This window comes from Saccostrea cucullata, unplaced genomic scaffold (assembly GCF_032062105.1).
Source record: "Saccostrea cucullata isolate Sc308-1 unplaced genomic scaffold, CSIRO_AGI_Scuc_v1 ctg1876, whole genome shotgun sequence".
Lineage (NCBI taxonomy): Eukaryota > Metazoa > Mollusca > Bivalvia > Ostreida > Ostreidae > Saccostrea > Saccostrea cuccullata.
In genome coordinates, this window is record NW_026929714.1 from 184,684 (window position 1) to 206,698 (window position 22,015).

Genomic DNA, 22,015 nt, shown 5'->3' on the forward strand with positions numbered 1-22,015 from the left:
ATTTTCAATAACGTCTGATACACTTAATTTTTGTAGATACTGCTTAATTCTTGTTCGTTTTGCAGAAAACAAATTGCGGTTTGTTTTTTATATAATTTATATAGTATATTGATTACTCCATTAAATATGAACAAAAAATACTTGAAAAGATTCATTTTTTTCTGGAAATAGTTAAAACAATGTCGACTTAAGAGTTTGCAAATTTCCCTTCGTATTGGATTGTACGTGTTCCAAAGCCTTTAAGCTCCCGTACACCTAGAATCACTCCCGCTTCTACCTCAACATCTCTCGGCACACCATCAAATATAACTGAAGAAATTCTTGTCCAATTTCATCGAACACTTTGTTCTTGCTTTTTGGCACTTATAAAAACTTAGTATTATCCCCTAACATTTTCTAATCCAGCTTTATTTGATATATGTTTCATTCCGTCTTCGGAAGTTTGGTATTTCAACACTCCAGTAATATGGTGCCCCGTGTCAAGGATGACCACCCCTCGGCATGTAAAAGATCGTTTCTCTGGACTTCGAAAAAGAGTAAGCTCACTGGGGCCGCCAGAGAAACCAAAATCCTTCAAAGCCGAATATTTAAACTGATAGTCCGCCGAAACATGGCTGAAAAATTGCCGACTCGGCGTTAAACAATATACAATCAATCGACCAACACTCAAAGAACAACACATTTATATTCAAATGTTAAAAGTACATTTTGTTATTCAAGACCTGCAAAATGAAAAAAAAGGTACTGTAGGCAATTAGCTCACTAAATGATACCTCGGTCTCCCATATGAATATAATGACAGTGTCAATGGTTCGCAATGGGAAACCCAAAATATGTGTCGGATCAAAAAGTAAAAAAGGAGGTAACAATTGCAATATGCAATAAAGATTCTGTGAAAGTTTCATCAAATTTAATTCAGTGGTATGAGAGGAGTTGCGGATAAGAGATGGGTACCACAAAAGCGTAACAGTAGGACGGACGAACATACCGATTTCTCTATACCCTCCCGCTTTTCAAGCGGGGAGGGGGGTTGTAAAAAAATCTCTGGTATACAAAACATGTAGCTCTTTATTTTGTGACCTTGTATAGATTTGTTGTCTTTAAGGGTAGAAAAGTCATTCTATTAGCAAGAAAATCATCAAACTTGATCATCTGAAATCACATTGTGTACATATTTTGGTGAGAAAAGTTATAAAAGTATGCAATTTAAGAGCGCCTGCAGATTCCTTGTGATTCCTTTCACTTACAAGCCCTTCGTACCAATAGGCCTAAGCCATTCCTGATTTTGATCTAATCAACACTTCTCTTGACAACAAAATTTTCTTGAACGCTATAAGAACTTTACAAGGCAACTTTATCCACATTTCATTGTTAGGATAGTGTAAGATTTTATCAAGAATCGAAGGGTGATTGAATACAAATATTTTCTTCTTTCAGATTTTGTAAATTTTAAAATTTTTGAATTTAGATACACTGTTCAATACAAAATTATCCGTTCACAGCATGAAATATTTGAGAATGCAGATGAATTTTTAATTGAGAATAACAAAATGCAAATGTAGGGACACAGAATCAGAGCTGGACAATCAAGAAAATTTATGGTTTACGTATATTAAACTGATAATTCTTAAAATATATGTTCTCGTTTGGATATTATGATATATTCAGATTTATATGATGTAAAAATTACTAGACCTATAATTTGTCGTGATCAATCATTTTAAGAATAATACTAAGTTATGCTGCACTAGATCTTCCACATGAATAAAGCATTTATTTTCTCTATATTGACTAAAGATAGATCAAGAATTCTAAATAACTGAATGTCCACTCGCCGTAATGCTCAGGGGATACTGCTCTTTGGGTAGATTAATTTTCATATTGTACTTAAAACAGCAATTATTGTATGATATTGTTAACTTTTTATATGAAGAAGCATGGTGAGACAGGTAAAAGGTAAAATGTCTTCGAAATTGTTGTCAAAAATTTCTATTAACAATAGAAGTAATTAAGCAAAAATCCGTGTTATAAAAATGCTAAGTGTTTAACAAAAATATCTTATAATTTTCATGGCATATTTGAACATTATTTCATGAATAAAAAAAACTGTAATTAATTTTCTGCAAAACGAACCAGAATTAAGCAGTTTTGGTGTTTTAAGAAATTCGAGTGTATAAGACATCATTTGAATTGCCATTTTGAGCTAATTAACACATTTCTAATTTAACTACTAAATTTTTCCGATTTAAAGTGATCAAATTAGTGTTCTATTGTCATTTTACATAGACTTAGTTGTACTACGCTAAGTTAAATATTCACAAATCCTTTCTCCTATTACGACATTAAAAATTAAATAATTTGAAGAAAAGATAAATATCCGCCATTTTGAATCGCCATTTTGACTTTTAACTTACAGCTGCACTATCATTCAATTTCTAGAAAAGTTAGTTGTAGAGAGGGAAATAAAAATCTTTATTGTATGGATATTTGCAAAAGTAAAATCCTTAACAAAGAAGAATATAGAAACAATAGACCAAACTCAGAAAATAAAATCGAATTAAGTGTAGAAACGACTATATTTTCTGGGTTAAACTAATAATATTAGCATCCTATTATAGCGAGCGCGAAGCGACGCTCGCTAAGCGAGCTCAATAGACTAACGTGTATGAACAGAGGAAATTCGGATTGAAATCTGTACATACGTCAGCCAAATTTATCTGTGCAACATTCCCAGAATTCCTGCACTACCCAATGTCCTTTGCGCGAATAAATCAAAAATAGTAAAAAAATTAAAGGAACATTGTTTCTTACCGAAATCTTAACGAAATGATTTTGCCTTACCTTATTCAAAAAAATACCCCCATGCCACAACACCGGCCTTCACCTTGCCCTTCGGAAATGATACAAATGACGTCACCGGAAACTTACGAATTTTGACGAAATTATGTCGGTTGTTTCCGTGAAACTCGGCTAAAACATAGCAACAACTTACATGAAAAGAACGATTTAATGCAACCTCTTTTCCATAAAATTAGCGTTTGCGTTCTAAGTCAACAGAACTTTTCATCTCATTCTGACGTCATACTTTCACTTCAACGGTTCGGGTATTTCCGATTTTGTCGGAAACTTCCGAGAATTTTCGAATCTCGATCCCAATGCTTGGGAAATGATTTCTTTTTGTTGTTTTGTTTTATTCTTTTTGCTTTCTTTTTCTTGAATGATAGACAGTACATGTGTAGGTTTTATGATAGTAAATAAACTGCGCTCGTCCCAACGGTCACACCGTAAAACATATTAATTTTTATACTTTTATTACACTCAGTGATATATTCACTCATTACCCCTCCATTTTTAACGACATAAAGAGAAAATTAGAAAAATTTGACGTCCGCAATTTTGATTCGCCATTTTGACCTCTTTAACGCCAAGTTCCATGAAGGCCAGCATATTTTTTCGGATACTCAAAATAGGTTCAAAAACTATGCTGGACCAAATAATAATTATTTGCCGTTAGAAGTTATTTCTAGCCCTCTTTTTGAAAATCAGGACCAGACTATTAAAAAAATTTAATTGCATTTTTATTGATGCAAGCTTTGCTATTTTACCCTTTTTTTGTGTAACCCATTGGGGGTTAATTACACATTTCTAATGTAGGTTGAGGTACGGTAATATTTTGTTATGAATAATATAATAAAATTTTTCAATTTCTGATAGTTTTTACATTTTTCCCATGTTAATGAACAAACTGCAATGGAGTGTTCAACTGCGCCTTAGGCACTCTTGTCATCATTTTGGGAATATAATTCTCCATTGGACACAATGAATTCATAAAAATTGTAGCAACTTCCTATGAGGTCATCTATGTCTACTCTTTTTTCGTCTGTCTTCGTTCGTCGGTTGTAAACTTTTGAACAATTTTAGCATATTCTCTGGAATCATTGATCTAATTTCAACCGAATTCTGTATACAGCATCTATGAGGAAAGGGGACCATATGTTAATTTCATGGCCCTGCCCACACCCCTGAGGCCCGAGGAGTGGGGTTAAATCTACATATACTATTTAAGTTTACACAATCCTTAAAAATCATCTTCGCTGCTCAAAGGGTTGGCATGATTTCAGTGTAAACAGTGTAATGTAAACAGAGAGCCCACTACTAGCACAAATTTTGAAATTCATGGCCTCAGGATCAGGTTTCCTGGTGTTAGGGTGGAGCTGAATGCAAAAGACAAGTGACCTTAGTGTAATCTAGATCTGGCCTTTGATATGACTTTGACAACACAGCTTATTGCTTCAGAGTGTCAGCTTAGAAGTGCGCAACATACAGAAACATACAATGAAATGGGCTTGTGGAGAGCTAGTTTGAAAGCCGAACTTTCCTTCAACATGATTGCAACTACACTCTGATAATTGTCTACTACTGCCTGAACAATACCCTCAAAACTTACCACCTAGTGTGGGAAACACTAGCCTAATGCTGCAGCTTCATTGTAAGATCCCTTGATCCCTAGCCATGTTCTTAGGAGATTTTTCCAAAATACTTGCACATATACAAATCATTCAGAATTGCCTGAAACTTAACTAAGTAAGTGATCTCATCAGCTGTCTACCCACGTACAAGTGCTCACCTATGTGCTATACAGTTGGTTGCCAAGATACCTGGATACAATTCTTCAAGCCTAGTAACAACTCCACTCTTACACCCTACCATCACAGAAGCCCCATCTGTTGAAACACCAGCAAATTTTTTCCGTTATACATAAGCATACCTATCAAAGCTAATGGAATTTCCTCTGTATTTCAACTGCCTAAAAAGTCTATCTGTTTTAGAAAACCTATCATAGACAACGAGATCCTGGCTAACTGACACATCTGTAGACCGATCTTACATAACAATAAATACAGAGCTAGCCCTTACCATATCTATAGGAACCTATGAAGAATCACATCGGACAACGACTGCTGAAACTCTTGAACACTGCTATTACACTCATATGTTTAATGGCACCAACACTCAGATCTTTAAGCTAAGAACTATCCAAAAAATAATATTTGAAAAATTAAATTTTAAATTTAAGTAGACTTTAAATAGATTTCTTTTAAAAAAAAATGATGATTGATACGAATGTAATTTTCATTTTTGAAAGAAAAATTGTATAATGGATTTAATTACTTCCTGTGATGTGCATAAATTGTTAAGTTTGTAAATCCTGGAATCGGGCAGCTCATTAGATGCAGCAAAGTGGGTGTTTCAAAGGGCAGAAATAATAGCAGATTTACTCTTGGAGAGAGCATTCTGTCTGACAGTTTTCATTTTCAGCAGATTTGGACTTTCGTTTAGCTACAGAGTGATTGTCATCTAACTAATTAAAAGGATAAGATAAGTATTTTAAAAAGAATAAATAATTTTTTTTTTTTTTATTTATATGTATCAATTTCATTCTATATTATGTATATAGAACATGTAAGCAGAATCTTTATATTATATTTGAGAAGAAAAATAAAATAAATTGCAATTTTTCTACTTTGGGTCCAGGGTCAGGAGTTCTTGTGTTCAGATGGGGCTTTATTGATTATATAGTGAAAATGCATAAATTCTTGAAATTTTTTTCTCTGCTCCTGTGTAATTAACGCATAAACTATGTACATAGTTATGACGAGGAGGAAAGATGTTTCTTCCAAAATTGTGAATTTTATGACCCCTGGATTAGGGGTTCTAGTGTAAGGGCGGGGCTTTCAGGATTATATAGTGAGATTGCATGATTTCTTTGACTTTTTTTCCCTTTTATCCTGGGTATTAATGCCAATGATTTACGTATATATATTGATAATGAAAAAAGGTGCATTTAGCAAAATTGTTTATTGCAGGGCCCCTAGGTCAGGGGTATATAGTCTGAAAATGAATTAATGCTATAAAATCTGCTCTCTGGTATTAATCGTCCATTTATGATAAATAACATTTCTAAAATTTTGAAATTTTGAGTTTTGGATGGGGTGCACAACTAGTTAGAAAGTGGAAGTGTATTTTCTCTTTCTAACTCTGATCATCTACCTCTGGGTAATAAGGTAGTGCAGGCACCCCTGGATTCTATTTTTACTAATTTCTTTAAGAAATACTGGAGAAAAAAAGAATAATATTACTATAGTGACAACAATGAATGATCCCAGTAAGAAAAATAAGTTTTGGTATGATTGCGTCATATTTTGTGAAAACATCAGATAATCCTATATATACTGATAATTTGGAAGCTTACATTTTGGAATGTGTTTACGCTATGCAAGTGCAATAAACAAGCATAAAACAGTCTGATTTAAAATGCAGTGTAACTTTGTTCAATAAAAAGTAGATGGCTGATATTTGGACACAGATATAAGGAGTCTCCGTTATTTGTGCACAATGAAGATCAAGGTCATATCAAGAGGTCAAATGTCAAACATTGTGACGTCATCTACTAGATTTTTGCCATTTAAATTTTTTTAATCGCCAAATTATCAGAAAATACCGGTTCAATCTTCTTTATTTTTACACATTTTATTCTAGGACCCATTTTAATCTTTCTGTTTAATATGTTTTGCAATTGAATTAAACTACATGTATTGCACTATTCAACTAAAAATGAATTATACATTTTTCTTTAGAAAACTTAAAATGTAGGATATTTACACGTGAATTTTCAATTCCGACGCTATGTATTTCTTTTTCTTTTATTTTTAGTTGATAATTTCCTCAAATTGTCCAGTATCAATATGACTTAGTAAATAAAAGTAACAAAAAGGTTATCTATATCAAAATTATAACTTGCAATAGATCAATTGATAATTCTAAAATAAGACTCATTCTTTAAAAGTTAAAATGTCTGATTTCACAACCTCCTTACAGGGGGCTAATAGGCCATCATTTCAGACAATGTGGGCAAAATATGTGCTGTTGAATTTCTTTCCATTTATATATTAAGAGAGACTACGTATCCTAGAACAAAATATCCAAGTTTCAGAAAAATTGAATTTGAGGAAAAAAGTGGCCTTTCTGTTGTGTTCTTCTTTAAGTAACCAGAGCAAACATGTTCAGTGTATAATTCTGATAAGCAATGATGCCTCTTAAAAATTGTATTTCATGGTCCCTGGTTTAAAAGACGAACAGCAAGATTGATTGATTGATTGATTGTATATTGTTAAACGTCCCTTTCCAGAATTTTTCACTCATATGAAGACGTCACCGTATGCCGGGAAAGGGCTTCAAATTTTGGTCTTTACTCGGAACTCAGGGCATTGAGCAGTGAGGGATCGATCTTTATCGTGCCAACGCCTGCCACTGACACGGGGCTTCGGTTTTTAAGGTTTCATCCGAAGGACCCGCAACTTTCACTTCAATGTGCAGAGCGCATTGCGAAGGAACAGTTGCTGCCCATTTTATCGACAAGTTCAGTTGCGGCTGAGATACGAACCCACGACGAATGTCAGACTGCTCGGCCCAACAACACCTCGGCCCAACGATTCCTCCGCCCATTGACACCTCGGCTCCGACGGCTCGGCCCAAATTTAAAGACAGCTCGGCTCACATAAAAGACTGCTCGGCCCAAACAAAAATATTTCATTTAAATTAGATATATTTACTATTTATGCTGATATATATCTATGAAATGCAAAAGAAAATTAATTTGATACATTTGCAATCTTCCAAAACGGCAATTTGACGGTAATTAAAGAAAAACAATCCATTAGTAACTTGATTATAAGTGCTTATTAATAAACAAACAATCAAGAACACGCAGTGCATCCTTTGAAGTTTAGAGCGCATGTCATAGGGGGTGGTGACTATGAGGAGTTTATTACGTGAAGCTGTTAATAAATAGTTCCAGCTTTTAAGAAACCATTGTTATATTTTATTGAATTGATTTGAAAAAAATATGAGTTTTTAAAACCAAACAGTAAAATATATATATATATATGTATCAAAAATAAACAAATCAATCAATCTTGTGGACAATGACATAAACTTCTGTGTACATGTACACCGATTTGTTTGCACGTTATTATTAATAAATTCTAAGGTACAATGGACTGCAGTGGACAATTTTAGTCAGTCAGTCCGGAGAGGGCAACCAAACATTTTTTTTAAAATGGCTAATAAATATTGATAATGTATAATGTTGCATTGTAATAACAACAAAGTCTATGATTTTGAGCCGACCTGTCAGGGCCGAGGTGTCAACCAGCACGGGCCGAGGTGTCGTTGGGCCAAGTAGTCTGTCTACCCTCACGACCACTCGATCACGGAGCGAGCGCTCTACCTACTGAGCTATCATGAATGGTGAACCAGCAAGACAAACCGAATTCAATTTCTGGAAAGTTACATAATACTCAGGTGACCTATAGGGCCCCTGAGCCTCTTGTTTAATCATACTATTGGATAGTCAGAATAAAGTTTTCCCTACTGCAGTCCACTTTAGTATATTGCTATAATATGTTTTACGGTGTGACCGTTGGGGCGAGCGCAGTTTATTTACTATCATAAACCTACACATGTAGTGTCTATCATTCAAGAAAAAGATAGCAAAAAGAATAAAACAAAACAACAAAAAGATATCATTTCCCAAGCATCGGGATCAAGATTCGAAAATTCTCGGAAGTTTCCGACAAAATCGGAAATACCCGAACCGTTGAAGTGACAAAAGTCTGACGTCAGAATGAGATAAAAAGTTCTGTTGACTTAGAACGCAAAAGCTAGTTTAATGGAAAAGAGATTGCATTAAATCGTTCTTTTCATGTAAGTTGTTGCTATGTTTTAGCCGAGTTTCACGGAAATAACCGACATAACTTCGTCAAAATTCGTAAGTTTTCGGTGACGTCATTTGTATCATTTCCGAAAGGCAAGGTAAAGGCCGGTGTTGTGGCATGGGGGTATTTTTTTGAATAAGGTAAGGCAAAATCATTTCGTTAAGATTTCGGTTAGAAACAATGTTCCTTTAATTTTTTATTTTTTTTTTATTTATTCACGCAAAGGACATTGGGTAGTGCAGGAATTCTAGGAATGTTGTACAGAGAAATTTGGCTGACGTATGTACAGAATTCAATCCGAATTTCCTCTGTTCATACACGTTAGTCTATTGAGCTCGCTTGCGCTTGCTATATAATACCTAATTAGGATATGGTTCTAGAGAGTGTATGTCACGCAACAGGGAAAGGAAACGTAATAATTCTTTCTTTTCTTTTAATTATTTTATATGTGATACCCCGGTAGTTATGGCAATAACTTTTTTCTATTACTAATCTATGATGAAAAAATGTGTTAAAAATAAACAAGAATTTTGGTTATTTCCAATACTTGTAATATCGCAATGTGGTAGAAAATAACATGTTGATGCTTTTCACATTGATTGTTTACTTATATAAACAATTAAAGCTTAAATATAATATTTAGAAGATAATATAAATTCTATTCAGCAAAGAGGGCAATTTAGGAGTTATACATGAGTTATTACCCCTGAAAGGTTTTTGATGTTAACAAAATTTAATAAGAAATATAAGATGTAGAAACGTGGGATATCAAATGCATTACATTATTCAACCTGAGACTTTGATAATTAAAGGGTTTTCAATAATTTAGAAATTTAACGTTTTATATTTATTTTTCATCCAACACTACTGGAGTATATATCTTTGATATTACCATTTAAATTAATTCTTCAAAGATTGGATTTTTGACGCTAAGCCTGCTGTTATACGAGGGGTGATCAAAAAGTTCGCGACCTATCTCTGTATTTACAAAATCACGATTCAGATCAGAATGAAATTTGAAACACGCAGAAACATACACACGTTCTATAAATAGCATATGTAAAGGAGCGTGTTGCCCCGTGTTTGTGACGTTACAATGTCAATGACGTCATAATGTGGATCACTTGTGACAAAACATGGATGACTCAGTCGTATTCGAAAAACGGAAGGCTGTAAAGTTAAACGTATATCTTGGACATTCCTATGTAGAAGTTTATAATAATTTGTAGACAGTTTGTGAAGACAACAGACTTGCCAGAAGTGTTGTCAATAATGGGATTGATTGTTTAAAAGTGAAGGAAGGGAGGTGTTTAAAAATCATGTTTATTCTGTTGCCCAGTGAAAGCAAACTGGGAAAGAGACGTGTCCTTTGATAAGCAATTTGAAATGAAAGATCGCCAACATTCAGTTAGAAAAATAGATGAATATCTTTACAATAATTTAAATATCATATCCCTTAAATATCGTTTACGTTAGGCTATAAACATATCAGATATGATAACGTGAAGGCAGCCATAATTTATCCACATAAAATAAACGGCACTCAAAAGGCAGAGGATTGGGTTTTGATGGTCACCATGCTAATTCTGCAAAAGGATATCATTTTCAGCCCCTACTATTTTTTAAAAATAGGGCCATTTCTGATAAATGGACTGTTTTTGTTGCAAAAAATAACTAGCATGGTAAGAAATATAAGAGTCGACAAAAAGTTAAAGCTTCTGTGACAGAACTCGAAGGAGCATGTCACGTGAGCGCCTATATCACGTGATCCGCGCATGGTTGCAGATGCGCATTAAAATTGATAAGGACTATTTTGAAACATTTTAACTACTTTGAAACATTTTAAACACTGAAACTCTGTAAAAATTCTTTTTTGGAAGAAATTCAATAAGTTCGCTTTTTGTTCGTTTAACTTTTTGATCACCCCTAGGCCTCGTAATTTAAAATGTTGTTACATGTATCCATACTCCTTGAAAACTGGTAACAGTAGAATTTCTTCTCTTTTCGTGAAATTTAATTTCTATTTAATTTTGAAAAATCGATTGAAATTCAAAGAAGAACGAAATGCCTCTATTGGTTTTAAGCACAATTAGTATCCTTGTGTTATTTAAATTGTGACAAGAATAAATAATAAAATACTGAACAAAACATGTGGAGATAACTAACAGTATTCCAACTCAAAAGTCCTGTAAACAATACAAAATAGGATCAGAGCAAACATGAATCTCCGAAGCATCAGAAGTTGGAACAGGTACCATGGAGGAGTGAGCTTTTCCTGCCGACAGGTCATACCCGCCATTTTCTCCTTGTCATGACTGGGAAATAACTAGAAAAAACTTGGTCAGTTTAGTGTATAAATAATGGACTAACAATTAGTACGAAAAACATCAGTCAGTTGAATCAAAAATAAATTGGTCATTGTATCGGCTATAAAACTTAGGAAATGATGACTCTAAACGAGACTGCTGCAGCTGATTTGCTGCTGAACAAAGTGATATGCTTGACATATTTTATTTGTTTTATAGAGCCATCTAACCTTTATCATTAAGGAAAAGATTATTATGGACCCCCTGGCCAGAGCAGCACTACAGAGTCATTGTGAACTTTGTCAAATTAGCCTGTGTAAAGCCTGTGTAGTGGAGCATCTCTCTGATTCATCCCAAAGACACAATGTTGTACCATACAAACACAGAACCTCTATATCTATAATTTCCCAGACTGTCCAAACCATTCAACGAAACATTGTGATCTTCACTGTGAGAAATGCGACATTCCTGTCTGTACTGTCTGCATCTCTTCTGATAAACACCATGGACATAAATTTACGGATGTTCTAGAAAAAATAAGTTCGAAACAAAAGGATTTATAAAATGATTTGGAAAAATTAGAAATTAAAACAAATCTGTCCTGTTTACGATGACATTACATTAGACTTAAATACCGAGAAAGAAAACCTCAAAAATAATTATGAGAAACTGAAAACATCTGTCACCAAACAAGGAGAAGAGTGGCACAGAAAAATTAACATCAAAGACAACAAACAGAAATCTGAAATTGAGGAGATGAAAAGAAACACTTATCGGTTCTAAATAAACAGGGAAAGGAAATTAAACAAATCATCTTTGATGTAAAACAGAGTATTCTTGATTTAAAAAAGATACTGAAATCTAATGGTGTCTCCCTAACCTCTGCTTACGCTTACAGATCTAGGAATGATGCATTCAGAAGTTTCCCTACTAAAATGAATGTTTCATTGCCAATTTTCTCTCCTTATCGAATTAACACAGAACAGCTTCATCAAATGTTTGGTTCTTTGTCAGCTATATTCATTACAAAAGAAAGGCCTCACTACACTATGAATAAAACGGAAGCCGCCATGTCCTGTCCTACAGGCAAACCACTGTTTTATGAACCAGAGCTTATGAGCACCATACGCATAGGGTATAGAATACTATATAGTGCTACCTTAGTACCTGTCTCAGTGATGTAGAGATCTGGCCCCGGGATCATGAAGCATCTTAAGCTAAAGTCAAAAAATGTTTTAGATGCTGAAATTTTTTAGAGGTCAAGCAAACAAAAATGAAAATGCTTTCCGATTTTGTATCATCAGTCTGCTGTTGTATGCAAATTATGAGTTTCCTTTAAGAAGTTTTAAAGATTTTATAGTAATTTAAAATTTTGACATAAGTCTAAGTCTGCTTCATGATCCCGGGGCCTGGACATGTGGAAAGGAAAAATAATGAATCTTTTCAACCTCCAGGGTGAACTACTCAAGTCATTCCAAACCAAATATGGCAACAATCCACGTGATATAGCAGTGACAAGTAGTGGAGATCTAGTTTACACTGCTCATGGTGAAAGAACTGTAAATATAGTGAATAATCAACAAATACAGGAGGTTATCAGAGTAAAGGGATGGAAAGCGCTCTGTGTTTGTAGTACCTCCTCTGATGACCTTCTGGTAACCATGATCAGTGATGATGAGAAAGAATCAAAAAGAATCTCCACAGAAAAACAGTCCATTCAGTTCGATGACAACGGTAAACCTCTTTTTTATCGGGTTACTGTAAATACATCAGTGAGAAAAGGAACCTGGATATCTGTGTGGCTGACAATACAGGCAAAGCAGTAGTTGTTGTCAATCAGGCAGGAAAACTCCGATTTAGATACATTGGTGATCAACCTGCTACCAGAAGAGAATTTAAACCATGCGGCATCACAACAGACAGCCAGAGTCAAATCCTGACAGCAGACCTTAGCAACCACTGTATCCACATCCTAGATCAGGACGGGCATTTCCTTCATTACATTCAATTTGGTAACTGTGATTTACACGATCAATGGGGTTTATGTGTAGATAGCAGAGACAATTTCTTTGTGGCTGAACATAAAATTAGTAATGTGAAAAAAATCAAATACATGTTAATCCTGTATTGTCATTAAAAGTTTCTAAGACTGATATACAAGACGACAAAGATCATTACAAGCATGTGACCTTTACTGTTAAAATATGCCTGCAAACAACAATGAACTAGTGCTAATTGTAACGGGAACCGTTACAGATGTTCCCCAAACGCTCCACAACTCCCTTTTGGTGCCATATTCCCTGTGAGCCTTATTAAATATGACAACATCTGTGCATTTTTGACTTTAACAACGTTTTCCCAAAAGGATAGCAATTATATTCAAATTATAACATTGCACGCGTGCCCATGTGAATGCATGTGAATGCACGTGCATAATGATCATATAATCTTGTCTATATATTAAAATATACTAAAAAATACTGAAAGCATTTAGTCAAACAGTATTAAAAATCACTCATTCAAGTGTATTTTTAATTTCACTCGTGCCAAATGCACGCACGTGCGTGTACGTGCATGATGACCATACCTTCTTGTAGGAGGCCCTTATATCTATCTATGTTCTAAATCCCATCTTGTTTGCATGGTTGAAAACCAAGGGAATTATAGCCATTTCAAGTTTCAGCCAATCAGATTGCAGCACACGTGCATCCACGTGATTTCAAGATTTTTTTCTAGATCATATTGTAAGTTACCCTAATGCATGACTATGTTTTAAATTTCAAAGCAGTTTGTCAACAAATAAAGGAGATATAGCCATTCAAAGTTTCAGCAAATCAGATTGCAGCACATGTGCATGCCCGTGATTTCATGAAAAAAAAATCTATATCATATTGTAGAATATCCTAATGCATGACTATTTTCAAAATTTCAAAGGGTTTCCTCAAAAAACAAACTAGATGAGATTTTAGTTTCAGTCAATCAGAGCAAAGCGCACGTGCACGCGCGTGAGTTCGTACTAATTTGACAGTGTCATTATATTAACACTATCAATATATCCTCATGCAATGAGTTTCAAAGCATTTCATAAAAAATGTAAAAGTTATGGCTAAATTAAATATAACAGTCATTTCACTCACTTCACGCGCCCACACGTGCATGCATATGCGCGCAAAATGACCTTCGTTCAGCACACCTACACAACTCACCTATTAACCGTAAAAAAGTTTAACTTAGTTGGGTGAACAGTCACTGAGAACACTTGCGGACAAAAAAGTACCGGAGAAGACATACGAAGAAAAAAAGAACTAGGACGTTTGAAATTGCAAGCAATAGCATATGTCGCCCCGTACAGGACAAGATTTTCATTTTTATCATCACTAAACCAATGGTCCATTAGCTAAGCTTGGACAACCATCGAGTCGTATCAGTCCTTTTCGTTGGAAACGGAAGACCTTAATTGGGTACATCCCTTTAATTAATTTTAGATTCTGTAGGAGAAGAAAATAGTGCAGGAAAAAATTACAAGTTCCTAAATATGCAGACATGCATACAAAAAATTGGGCAGATGTACTGAACTGAGCCTCATACTTGTTAATTGGCAGTATATTTTCTACCAAAAAAGCTTGGCAAGTGTAATTTATTAAGAAGATCAGCCAAATTATTTTGCGTATAATAACTCTAGTGAGAACTCTGAAATATTCCTACTTTCACTTTCATTTTAGAGGTTCTGCCGGAAAACGAATCTGACATGCCACCTTCAATTCGAGCATTTCTGCATTGCACGGAGCTGATGTTTGTTATGAGATGAAAAATCATGTCTAAATTTTCTCAGTTTAGCGGAATCATGAACATTTCCGGCGAGATGAATGTTTTGTATACAGTGGTGATCAAGGCTTCGTGCACCTGCAGGAGCGGATCCAAGGATTTATGAATGAATAAAAACTATGGAAATGAAGTACCAATTTTCTAATTTATACTTGCACTATCTAATGAAATGAATAATATACAAGTAATAGATATACAAGAAAACGCAAAATGATAACCCAGATAGCAAGACTATGTTGGGCCAACATTGGCAAAAGTTGTATGGTTGGCGTTGGGGGAACAACGTCGGGCCAACGTTGGACCAATTTCACCATGCCAACCTTCTCGACCATGACAGAATTCCTATGTTTGCCCCACATTGGTCCAACGTTAGCACATTCCATTCACTTTACTTCCCACGGAAGGAGAGATGTTGATGTTGGCCTAACGTTGGCCCACTCTTTGTAATACACTCTTAAAGAAAATGTCTTTTAAAGTTGGTAGTAGTATGTTGGCGCAACGTACAGTTGTAGGCCCAATGTTTGTAATACACCCTAAAAGAAAGTGTCTTTTAAAGTTGTTAGTAGAATGTTGGCCCAACATTGGCCAGATGTTTGTAATACACTCTTAAAGAAAGTGTCTTTTAAAGTTGGTAGTAGTATGTTGACCCAACGTTGGCCCAGTGTTTGTAATACACCCTTTTAAAAACAGTGTCTTATCAAGTTGATAGTAGTATGTTAGCCTAACGTTGGTTAAATGTTTGTAATACATCCTTAATAAAGTGTCTTATCAAATTGGTAGTAGTATGTTGGCCCGACGTTGGCCCAATGTTTGTTATACACACTTAAAGAAAGTGTCTTATCAAATTGGTAGTAGTATATTGGCCCATTGTTTGTAATATACCCCCAAAAAATGTCTTATCAATTTGGTGGTACATTGTAGTATGTTGGTCCGATGTTAGCACGAGTGTTCTTTTGTTTAGGTGTTTCAAAGATGGGATATTTATATTGGACCAACGCTGGCCCATACTGTCATCTATAGATGGTGTAAATTTCAGCTGCTGACATTCTATGTCCAAGCTTTTAATTGGATGACTGTTTTTGTTTAGATCTGATATATTCAACCTTTTAAATTTTAACTTAAGTGATCACAGCAGCACCAAAGAGTGTTTTTTGAATTGCGCACATGCATGATTATTTATTTGAAATAAAACCCTTGAAATTATGATCTTTTTCATGAGCGTTGTATTTATGAGAATTTAGAGAAGACTGAATACATTCTCAGGAACAGGATGTGAATGAAGCCTACATATACATAAATCAAAATGACACAGCTTTATAATTAAATTGAAACAAAAGTTAGGCGTTTGCTTTCACGTGACCAAACTGTGGAATGAGCTGTCAGATTCAATTGCTCACAGGTGGTGATAATGCGGGTCAAGAAAGAAGTGAAATTTAAATTTGTGGATTATACACTTTTTATACTGCTGCATTTAGAAGCGATGTAAGTATATTCATTCTTATTTATTCAGGTTAACTGTTAAAATTGATTCGGAATTCATTCTTGTCATGCTTTTGCACACAAGCACTGTAAGTTAAGATTAAATAACATCTTTTAATTAAGTTGTTTCTATCTATCTAATTCTTAACTGTTTATTACAGACACGATTGTAACAAAGAAATTCAGTCAGAGACTGCAAGGAAAACAAATGTTGTGGTGGTACATGTAAATAACAATGAAATCGAAGACAATGCATAAAGAAGTGTATAAAGTATTTGTACGTATGACAAAGATCAAGATGAAGAAAACTGGAGGCGAGGAAGGGACGGAAAAAGAGCGGGAATACAACAAAAGGACTATAAAAAAGGAAGTGAGCCCTGTTCAAACAGTTGTTAAGGTTGGTTGTTAGTTGACATACACTGATATTACGTTGGCCCAACAATATGCCATCTGAATTTCAACAAAGGGCCAACGTTGGGCCAACCTACCTAACCAGTTATTAATGTTGGTTGTTAGTTGTCATACAATTATACCTACGTTAGCCCAACAATATGCCAACATGTTGGACCAACGTTGGGACGATGAGCAAAATTACCGTGGGTCAACGTTGGAAAAAAAAATTAGGCCAACGTTGGCCTAACTATGTATTGCTATCTGGGAATAAATGCAGCTGACAATCGATATTTTTTTATATAGACAAAAAAAAAATAATTATAAATTCAAGAGAAAAAACAGAAGGAGAATGAATAATGAATTTTATGAATGAAACTTTTAAAACGTTACTTGTAAATTGTATATGGTATATCTGTGTTTTCTACCTGGCTGTGCGCTTCAAAAGGGGGAGGGGTTTCGTCTTGAACATAGTACCTTAGCCATAACGTTTGAACGGTAAGGGCTAGGGCTTTCGTATTTCAAATATGTAATCATTGTGAAAAGAAAGAACTTTTATTGGATACGAAGAACTTTGACCCTTCGACCTAGACCTTGGAGAACACATGCGTACATCTTAACCTTATTTTCTGTTTCGTTATGGCAACTGTGAGCGACTCATTACAATAATTTTAAAAGTAGAAATCACTTTGACACATTGCGAGGAATAAACATTGAAAGTTTAAAAACGATTACTTGCGTAGTTATTGAGAAAATCGAAATTAGAAAATTTTAACTTTCCCCTGGTTTCCATGGCAATAATTGATTATTTGAAAATTTTTAATGTGAATCCCACAACTACAGATACAAATCATTAAAATAAGAAAAGTTTCATGACGAACGTTTAAGGGACCAGAGAGAACACTCGCGGACAAAATTTGTTGCTTTTTACAGGTTTCCATGGCAACGGTAGACATATTGGAATTGAACGACCTCACTGCAAAACTGAAACCAGTGATTGTCCTTTGAGGAAAGTTTCAGGAAGATTGTCCCAGCCATCTCCGAGAAACAGCCTGGATAAAAAGAAATATGCGTAAAATATCAATATGTCGTCCCCGACTTCGTTTGGGGCGACATAATAATAGTAAGTAACAGAGTAAAAACAATATTTTCTCAAACTGTGTTTGGGGAACATAATAAATTGAATCTTGAAACCTAGTGTTATTCTGTTCATACGAAGGCTGTTCAATAAATAATGTTCTCGGTGCCCGGAAAGCAACAAAAATCGCTTTAAAATAATTTAGCCTTAATGATTTCACTAAATATGAAATATTATTTTTTATAAAACTCATGTATGTCACCTTTTTATCCTATTTTGGATTGTTTTTAAAATACTTGTTTGAGTAAAGCCCTTTGTATACTACATGTAGAATACGACAGATCCTATGATTTCCTTAACTTGTTTCTACTTTCTGAAAAAGTGTTTTTTTTTTCAAGTTTTGAAAATGATACAAGTCAAAGAGTGAAGACCTGGCCAATGTTGTTGGTGTGACAAAACATTTACTTTCTTTTATCCCCCAAACTGCTTTAGTCTTCATGGCGTGTGGGTTTGGACGCTGTCAAGAAAAAAATTATTGTAGTGGATTCATGATTGATAGTATATTTATTAATTATTTTTCATAGTTTACATAAAACATATATACTCAGTTCCTTTAAACGGAGTAAATAGAAAAAAAAATCTATCTCTAAACGTGTAAGTCTTTTCATTGTACAGAAATTACAACTGCATAATTGTTTATAAACATTTAAATAAAATTTTATTTCATTAAAAAAGAATTTCAAGGGCGATAATGGAACGATAACTCTTGGCTATGGATGCATTTTATTTTACATGCACAGAAAACAATTTGATATTCTGATTTAAAAAGCATCGCTTCAGTATGCTTTCTCAAGGGAATTAGATATGTATTAGAGTAAATATTGTTTTTTTTATATTTACTCCATATTTCTAATTTAATTGTGAGACTAGAAATAATTGATCTTTCTTATGACCATATCAAATTTTCTTCACATCATTATTTGACATATTATTCATTTCTGAAAAAGTAAGCAACGCTTCATACCTCAAACTATTTTCTATTTGAATTTATTGTTATAGTCGTTGCTGAAAATCAATGTTTGGAATTTTAAAAAAAAGTCGTGAAATGTGGAGCAGAGGGATTTTGCCCTAAAGTTTGAAAGCTAGATTTAATTTTTCTTCAATAATGTGTAAACGTGAAACACTTTAAGCACCACACTGTTAGTTTTCTTCAAGTTGTAAATATTGCATAAAACATTTAAAAGATTGATTTTCTGGTTAGTGAAATACTCAAATACTCGAAAAAACTATTCCATACTAAGTACACATACCTTTAAATATTACATTTTAAAATATGAATAATTCGTTTCTACGATATTCTGTTTTAAGAACAGGAAACTTAAGGTGAAAAAACCTAACTTACTTCCGATTTATGAAATTTCCTTTACAAGAGTAAATTTAGGCTGCTTCAGTTGGTATTGTTATGTAAACAAAAGCCTTCCTTTTTATTGTTTTTGACACAAACATGTTAATCAAAAGAAAGAGAATGCTTCAGTCTACCTTAAATAAATGATCAAACAACGAAAACAGATTGTATATAAGATTTTTAACTTTTTTACTAGCTGAAATTATAGTCATGTTTTATCGGTTAAAGCAGTGTTGCGCTTCTTGTATCAATATATGCATTTATAGAAATAAATTCAACAATTTTGAAATTATCTTATTTTTTTATGGACAGGAAAAATAAGAATCAAGTGTCGGTTGCCTCTATTGAAAAATCCAGTATCGGTTGCCTCGGTTGACAATGGTTTTCTTGGGGTGGAATTTTCAATGTTACACTCAACTACATGCAATATTTATTATATTATACTGAATTTTTTTATACAAAAACATATAACAGTGAACCATGCGCGCATAAATTCTGCGTAGTCGCTATTTTTTGGAATATCACCCGTCGTCAAGCAATGTTGACTGTTGCTATGCTGGAAGGCGTGGCTTCATTATTCAGCGGGTAATAGTGTTTTTTAATAAATGTATCTCGACCAATCATATTCAACTTATTTACATGAAAGTAATGTAAAAAATCATTCAGGTTAAAATTAAGAAAGTTGGATCAATTCTACCTGATATATTTAATAACAAGTTCATATGCCTTATTGTTCAGTGGCCGTAATTGCGTGAGTTGGTACTTGAGATGAAGATTTTAAGAAAGATTTTTTATTATTAAATATTTAAATGTAGAACTTAGATTTTCCTTTTTAATTAACGCGATTTCGGAAATTAGATGAAAATGGCAGAATATTTGCTCACTTTCTTTCTTCATTTTTAGTGTATTCACTGTGATTAATTTAATGCGTTTTACACTAATTCATAATAAATGAAAATTTTTGATGACATAAAAAATATTGAAATGTAAGAAATTCTTACTCTTGAAACACTGCATAGTAAAAATGAAGAATAAAGTGAGTAAATATTCTTCCATTTTCTTTCTAATCACGTGTATCCAAAAGGCGAATCCAAGTTCTACATTTAATTATTTAAAAAATGAAGCTTATTTCAACTTATAGTATACGATATAACATAACTTGGGGCAGTTCATGCTTTATAAACCGGTTTATAAAAATGCGAAAAAAAGATTTTTATATCTTATAATTTAAGTTGAAATAAGCTTCATTCCTTATAATTTAATATCAGTGAAGAAAATGAGATAATTTTCTCCCAAGAATAAGGCTTCAAAATTATTTATCTTAAAAGTAACGTCAAGCGGAACAATATGTGTTTTTTTTATTTTTCATAAACAAGGTTATTGAAATTTTTGTGTCAGTCAATCAGAGTGAAGCGCATAAATCATATAAGACAACAATTTTAGACATATTAATTTCAATACACTTTTTCTACACTAAACATAAACTAAGTGAAAGTAGATGACCACCAAAGTGAAAGTAGATGACCAATTTAAGATTGATGAGAAGGCAGCATCAGTTTGACCAAAAGAAAAGTTCATGTACAAAGTATTACAAAGTAATTTGTAATAAATGTAACATATAATAACATTATCTGTTTGACCAGTTTGGAAAATTCAATGACACAAATTTTACATTGCAATATCTAATAGAAATGTAATGCTAAAATCTTACAAGTTGCATTTCTTACAATCTTCAATCTGGGCTTTATAACTATTTACAAGCAATGCTTCACAATAATAAGAGGAATATATCATATCCCAGTCATATAATTTAAGTCCAAGAAATTACGTGTAATAATGTAATTGTCATGCAGTCGCTATTCAAAAATCAAATATGTTATTTTAAAGAGACAGTGTTAAAAATGATTAAAAATAATTTACAATGAAAATATAAATTAGCAGATCATTTAACAACACCCATATCTTGCCTAAATGGAGTCGAATTTCACCTATTTGGATTCAAAAGGATGTGTTTTTACAGTTGTAAACAGGGCTCTAATTGACGCCTTTCTACATACCTTGATATACATGGCATGGACAAATCCAAAACTTCAATGTTGCACATGACAAATGTTATCAAAATATGATCACTTACACATAATATAAATAAATATACAATGTGGCTATGCAACATGCAAAGTTAGATGCTTAGACATGGAGTATGATAGATAATTGACTCATTAACTCATATATGTGACATAATGTAAATATACAACAAAATGTGAAATATAACTCAGTCATCTTATGATCATATACAACAAACAAACTTTATTGAGGAAATAGGTATTTCTCTACGTTACTGCAAACAAATTCACATTCCTGAATAAAATAACAAGTATACCTACAAAGTTATTTTATATAACACAGATGTATATACAGTGAAAATCTTATTTACAACTTTGTCTTTTAGGATCATATATTAAATCTCTTGTTTCTGATAAAGTTACATGAAATCGATCTGGTTACATTTTAATTCCGCAGCAATAACCTGCATGATGGCATGAAATAAACAGGCATGTATAAATAAAGTCTAAATATTCCCATGATTATGTGACAGGCAACCTTAAAGAAATGAAAAATCATAATTGTCCACAAATTGTCAACCTAAGTAAATAATGACAAATAGTTGAATGCATTTGCCCTTTAAAAACATCATACAAGGTCTAGAAAAAAGAGTTTTGTTAAAATGTATACATTCCTCTTTTTTTAAAATGCA

General features: G+C 33.5%; 1 protein-coding gene across 1 annotated transcript; it reads left to right on the plus strand.

Annotated features, from left to right (window-relative positions):
- Window positions 1-12,516: 12,516 nt before the first annotated feature.
- On the plus strand, window positions 12,517-12,909 carry LOC134281998 (uncharacterized). Its single transcript, XM_062764437.1, has one exon. It carries the CDS (start codon window positions 12,517-12,519, stop codon window positions 12,907-12,909), a length of 393 nt encoding a protein of 130 aa, XP_062620421.1.
- Window positions 12,910-22,015: the final 9,106 nt, after the last annotated feature.

Excerpts from the sequence above, each read along its gene's own strand:
- LOC134281998 (XM_062764437.1), top strand. The coding sequence starts at position 12,517 with ATGAATCTTTTCAACCTCCAGGGTGAACTACTCAAGTCATTCCAAACC.